This window comes from Eleginops maclovinus, chromosome 23 (genome assembly GCF_036324505.1).
Source record: "Eleginops maclovinus isolate JMC-PN-2008 ecotype Puerto Natales chromosome 23, JC_Emac_rtc_rv5, whole genome shotgun sequence".
NCBI classification, from domain to species: Eukaryota; Metazoa; Chordata; class Actinopteri; order Perciformes; family Eleginopidae; genus Eleginops; species Eleginops maclovinus.
The window spans coordinates 5,386,040-5,392,039 of record NC_086371.1 but is presented as its reverse complement, the minus strand read 5'-3'; the positions used below and the strand labels follow the sequence as shown (position 1 = coordinate 5,392,039).

At 41.2% G+C, this 6,000-nt stretch overlaps 1 protein-coding gene across 3 annotated transcripts in view; it reads right to left on the bottom strand.

Moving 5' to 3' along the window:
- Window positions 1-316: 316 nt before the first annotated feature.
- Window positions 317-6,000, bottom strand: part of fstl5 (follistatin-like 5) — a 151,067-nt gene continuing 145,383 nt past the window's right edge. For all 3 annotated transcript variants that reach the window (XM_063875755.1, XM_063875754.1, XM_063875756.1), the window contains one exon: window positions 317-2,544. In XM_063875755.1, the coding sequence (XP_063731825.1) occupies window positions 1,842-2,544 (703 nt within the window). In that variant the 3' untranslated portion in view covers window positions 317-1,841. The remainder of the gene's footprint in view (window positions 2,545-6,000) is intronic.

Sequence of the window (6,000 nt, the reverse complement as noted above, 5' to 3'; positions counted from 1 at the left end):
CCTACATTATTTAAATATATTTGACATAAAATGATAAGCTACTAACACCCATGCTGCCCTCCTTTCCTCGTGATTAAGGTTAGAGATCGTCATGTTTTACAATTGTATTCCCTCTGTTTGCTAATCATAATTATACGTCATGCCTCTCTGCAAGATAAACATGCCGAAGGCACAACGGAGCCTTGACCTTGTTCTGGTAGCATAATAATTGGCAACCGGCTGTTTTAACTCCTAAAGGAAACTTTTCAATGTGTGATTCCAGGATTTAATGAGGAAAAGAAGAAACAAAAACACTTTTTTTTTTTTCATGGTCTAGTTTTTATTGTTGGGTAAAATGACAAGCGTGTTTTCTCTATATAAATAACAATCACATGAAGGAACATACAGACATGGCTATGTGGCGGTGGAAGCGGTGATTGTGATCACAATGTGCCCGTACAGGATGCAGATAATGAAAGCTGTGTGTTTTGTTTTCATTTCTTAAAAAGGAGAGTGTTGATTATGAACAGAACCTGCATCAATCTGTACATACAATGGGAAAGTAATGGACTCACGGTCCACCGCTATGTACAGAACGTAAATAGAGAGAAAGGTCATCATCAGCAGAACAGTACAGTCAGGTTTAAAGGTTGGAAAACAAATTAAAATATATACGAGTTAAGATTAAACAGGAGAGACGGAATGACTTTATATAATCTGTACACATCAAAAGTCCTTACTAAATCTGAATACAGTTGCCCATTGTGATTCACAGAGTCAGAGTGCTAGGGTGAAAATGCATAGAAATGTGTCCAGCTAGGAAACCGCTTCACTCTCCAGCTACGTGTCTACAGCGGGAGCTTCCAGAAAGAGTTGTTTGTCAAAGACCCTCTACTTAAATACAACTACCCCACTCTCAGTACTTCACAATAAAACATGCTGCAAATGCATGTCATCAAAAGCTCACTCTAAATGCCTTTCCTATCTTCTTTTTTTTTGGTCCAGAGATTTTAAAGTTATGATTTTCTTCCCACACACTAGTGCTCTAAATCCCTAATTTCACAATGTGGTGTGTATCAAGCTGGTACAATTTAACTAACACTGCCACTGACTCATGTTTCTGCTTTGGACTAAGGAGGAAAACAATAAGGATATCATTCAGAACCGTCAAACGCTGGGTTTACGTTTTGGATTAGAGGTTACGGAGCGTAATGACCACTCGGCCTCCACTTCAAACGGGATAGGATCACAGCGAGGGCTCGTTTTAATTAGTCTGAATCAGGGATGGGCAGAGAGACGAGAGCGGTGGATTTGTGAAGAACCACGCTCACCACGAATGGAGGGTCAAAGGAGGAGGTGCAGTCGGCAGTCACACGGGGAATAGTTACGCTAATTCCTCTGACGGAGGGGAATTTTCCTTGAAGGCACAGGAAAAAGTTGGGAAGGGAAAACTAAAAGTACAAGAGTAAATCCGGACATATACAGTCTATATATATATATCTATTCCTGCCAATTCACTTAGATATTAGTTTTGTTCAGAGATTATCTACAGCATTCCCACACACTGAATATAACCGATTGTGAATATAATGCAACGTTGCACATGTTTACCAATTTTCCTGAAAAAGATCACCAGCAATAACTTTATGTTGACTTTAATGTGAACCACCCATGATTAACTTGGTTTAAGACATTAACAATCAATTACTTCCTCACGTGTTTTTTCTTTTTATGCAAATCGTCAATTTGGTTTCTGAATCTGTGGTATCCACTATCACATTCCAACAAAATAAAAAAATCTGCAACAGAATTCAGTGCAACAGTACCTTTGAGGGAAACAACGGTCATTGGGCGTTAGGACCCTAAGACTCCCCAACCCACACCACCACGTTGCCTTTGAGGACGTCGGTGATCTCGCAGTTGAGCTTGTTGAGCCGTCCGTCCAGGATGAAGAGGGACTCTCGGGACGGGGTCATGAGGTACTGCCCGAACAGACCGCTGCCCGCCATCACCCTGTTCCTGCCGCTCCACGGCCACTCGAACGCCTTGGTGGCCTCCTTCAGGCTCTTGATCATCTTCACTTTGCCGCTGCTCAGCTCCACGAACAGAGCGTCCGTTTGGCGCCCCGAGCTGCCGAACACGTTGTACTGGTGGAGCTCGGTGAAGGAGCGCTGGAAAGCCAGGTCGGACAGGTGGAGGTTGGTGTGGATGTCGAAGGGCTCCTGGATCTCTCCGCGCTCCGAGATCACCTGGATCCTCATCAGGCCGTCCCTGTCGTCCACAGTCACCAGGTAGTGGCCGTCCGGAGACACGTACGGCGTGCCGGTGACGTCGCCGTTTTGTCCGATCAAGCTGTCCGTCACACTGTCCACGATGAGCTGTGGCTGTGAGGCGCCGGTGGAGTCGGGCCTGCAGTTGACAAAGTAATAACCGCCGAGGTGTGTGTAGGCTACAGACTTGGGGATGCAGTTGTACTCCCGTAGGCTGATGTTCTTCACATAGGACGTCGTTTCCAGGTCGATCTTGTGGAGGACAGGCTCATTTCGGTGAAGGATGAGGCCATATCTATAGAAAAGCGAAAAAGAGATAAATGATTTAATCAATATCACATTTTGACTTCTTGTGAAGCTGAAATTATGACAGATTTTTGGCCATGTTAACATCATGGCTCTAGAGATGGCAGTCCCAGTCGAGTTAATACTTTGGTCCAGAGCGAGCCAAACATTTATTGGATGGAGAGCTAGAACAGTTTGTGAAAAGATCTATGGTTGTTAGAAGACGATCACTAATATCCAATCTTAAATATCGTGCGACCAGCAGGTTTTAGTTTCTGCTTCAAAAGTTTTTAGATGATCTTCTAACTTAGAGCTAAAGATAATAACCATTGAAGGGGTTGCAATGAAATTTGGATATTTCTACCTCAGGTTGAATGAAATAACAACCTTGTCCATCTCTTAACTTTTCTAGTGCTGTCGTCATATCACTTTTAATATATCTGATCTTAATGAATAAGATACTGCCATCCCACCATCTCCATTTAATGTTACTGCACCTGCTTGACATTGTATTATAACAAGGTCCAAAAGACAAATATTTTGTTTGTCTGAACTAAGACAATGGGACATATTTCACCTGCTAAAGGCTGAAGTGTTCGAAGCTAACAATGAAACCTGACGCCACACTTAACAAGAAACACGTTGAAATGAAATACATTTTAATGGTGTGCAACAATGCTCTTCTTGGATGATAACACAATCAAAGTTAAATTAATTTAATCACGCATTGTGTCAGAAAATCCACTTTAAAGTCACCAATGTGCCAGAAAAAAGTGGTGACTCATTTTGTCTGAATCTTGAAAAGAAATCCACACAACAAGACAAATCCACTTGAAACTTTTAGTGGTATTTGTTGGATTGCCAAACTGTTTTTAAAGACATGTTAAGGAAAATAGTTATCTGAGAGATCCATTAGACTAATAGCGGTGCTCCCTTTCAATCCTCACTTGGCAGCCTAGCATCATCTACACTTTCCCCTCTAATAGAATTATTGCAGTTTTATATGTGGCCATGGATCAGTGGGACTACTATTCATTACAAAAAACCCAAAGAATCTTAATGGCACATTACTTTTAAACAGCTGAACAAGTAGACGGGTAATATGCAACGAGCAGACAGACCTCAATTAAATGTGAATACCAGCTGATCGATGCTGACAGCTACTTCAATCTTGCAGTCATTCATCATTTTTCATGTCATTTGAACACCAAGCCGTTCCTACCTGCAGACAGAAAATGGCTGTTTGAAAGCCACATTATTATATCGGCGGAGGGAACCATTGATCCAGAGATCGTTCTGACCACTGGGTTCAGACAGGAGGCAGCGCTGAGCTGATTCAGACAAAAATGAAGAGAATATAAAGGTGATCTATAAAATGGTGTAATGACAGGTAGAAGTTGTTCGGAGCATGTCCAAATTGTATCCCAAATGAGGCGCTTACGACTTTTCTTTTACCCTTTTTTTTAGAATTGTTGTCTTTTGAGTATCCGGTGGGTTTCTGGCAGGTCAAAAAGTTTGTTGGGTTTTCTAGCAGTGACAGTATTTCTGTGATTCCCCACAAATATCCGTTATAAACTATAGTGAGCTTGTTTTAAAAGTATTGGAATATTTCACCTTTGTTTCCATTTGTCTAGTAAGACTTGAAATGAATAATGAATGGAGACACCTTTTTCCATTATTTTGAAAGGGGTTGAACAGGAAGCTGTGAATGAACGATTGCTTTTAGCCAACAGCGCTAACCTGAGGGGGAAACCAGGCGTGTGCTTTATACATGACTCCTCTATTGCTTAGCAAGTGTTTGTGCTGCTATAATAATGCTGTGAATGACATATACGCAACATTTAACAATAAGGAGGTTGTATGTCTTGACTTTATGTGAAATCCAACCAAAATGGCTTTCTGTGACTCTGTAAGCTACTGTTTATCTGTTGGTATAAATCCAAAAAGAAGCGCTCTGACACAAATCAGGTTCTTGATTGTAATTTGCCCCACCTTTTATTATTAAAACATACTCCAAAAGACAAATATTGTTTTTATGTTTAATGTCCTGTGCAGCTTAAACCTTACATTTCTTCCTCCACTGTTAATTTATAGACCAGTATTTTCGCTCTGTCAAAGTCTGCTGAGAGCTCTGCTCTTGATTGAATGTAATCTGCTGTGACAGATCAATGGGCAGCACACACTTACTGTGATATTTTGCAACATGCTTAGAAGCTAAAGGTCAATGGTGCATTGATCCTGCAATGAAACGATTATTTTCTCCAGCAGCAGGATGTGTTTTCGTGTATTGTAAATTAATAATCACACACTGTTTGGCCTCACACACAGCTGGGTTGCTTCGTTGGCAGACGCAGATTGCTCTCAGCAAACTGACAGCTGCTGTTTGTCTTTTGTACCGATGATTAATACATGAACGATTCCCCCTGCTCTGAACAACTGGGCTACGTTTAACTAAAGACACATCTTCATGACAATATTTTCCCTTTACGAAGTGACTGGGTCTCAACACTTTGGTTCGCAGTTCAGTTAAAGCTCCTCAGGGCTGAATTAATAAACAGGGAATAGAACAATAACTGCTACACGGTTAAAAATATTGGTAACACAGCAATTCTTGTTCAGCCGGAGTAAGAACAACGAATCAACATCTCCCCCAGCTTGTTGTGCCATAAGGCAGGGGGAGGATAGGTGCATCCAGCTGCAGGCTGCTGTACATTGGGTACAAACAATAAACAACAGGTTTTTCTGCTGACATGCAGTTTCCTGACTGTAGGTCGATGTTTTAATGAATGACAGCCCCCAGAAGTTCCTGCTTGCTCTATAGTTGCTGCTGAGGGTATCCCCGAGTCATTAAACAACCTCGGAAGTTGCTGAATATATGTCGGCTGCTCACACTCTGCTCATGTTGCTAAATCGCCTAATCAATGCTGCGTTCCTGCCAACAGACAAATGGCTGTCTGGGTACAAGACCCAGAAAATAAAAATCTGGGCCACAAAGCAGTTCATTTCAACATTTTGGATTTCTGCAAAAACAACACGGACCCTGCACACATGGATCTGAAGCTCTCTGTGTACTTCAACAATATCCGAGTAAATATCCAGAAGATTCAAATCCAGATTATGAGTTTGTAACGACGCTGGAACATGCAGAGCTAATGGCGTCTAATCATGCTTCCTCCATCTGCCTCAGCATAATGCAGTGAATCACATCGTTAACAGAGACCCAAGTTCCCAACTCAAGAATAAACCATCACTGAGGACATGCTGGAAACATTTTATAGTATTCAATGAAACAAAAAAGGTCTATATTGCATGACTAGTGTAATGTAACGTACATACTTTTGTCAACTGTCAGTAAGCAATATCAATCATTAAATAGTCCTGGCCTCTAAAAAATGAACATCAGATGTATTAAAATAAATATCTTTAGGATTTAAACTGTTAAAACATTTGAGAAATTGTAATGGCT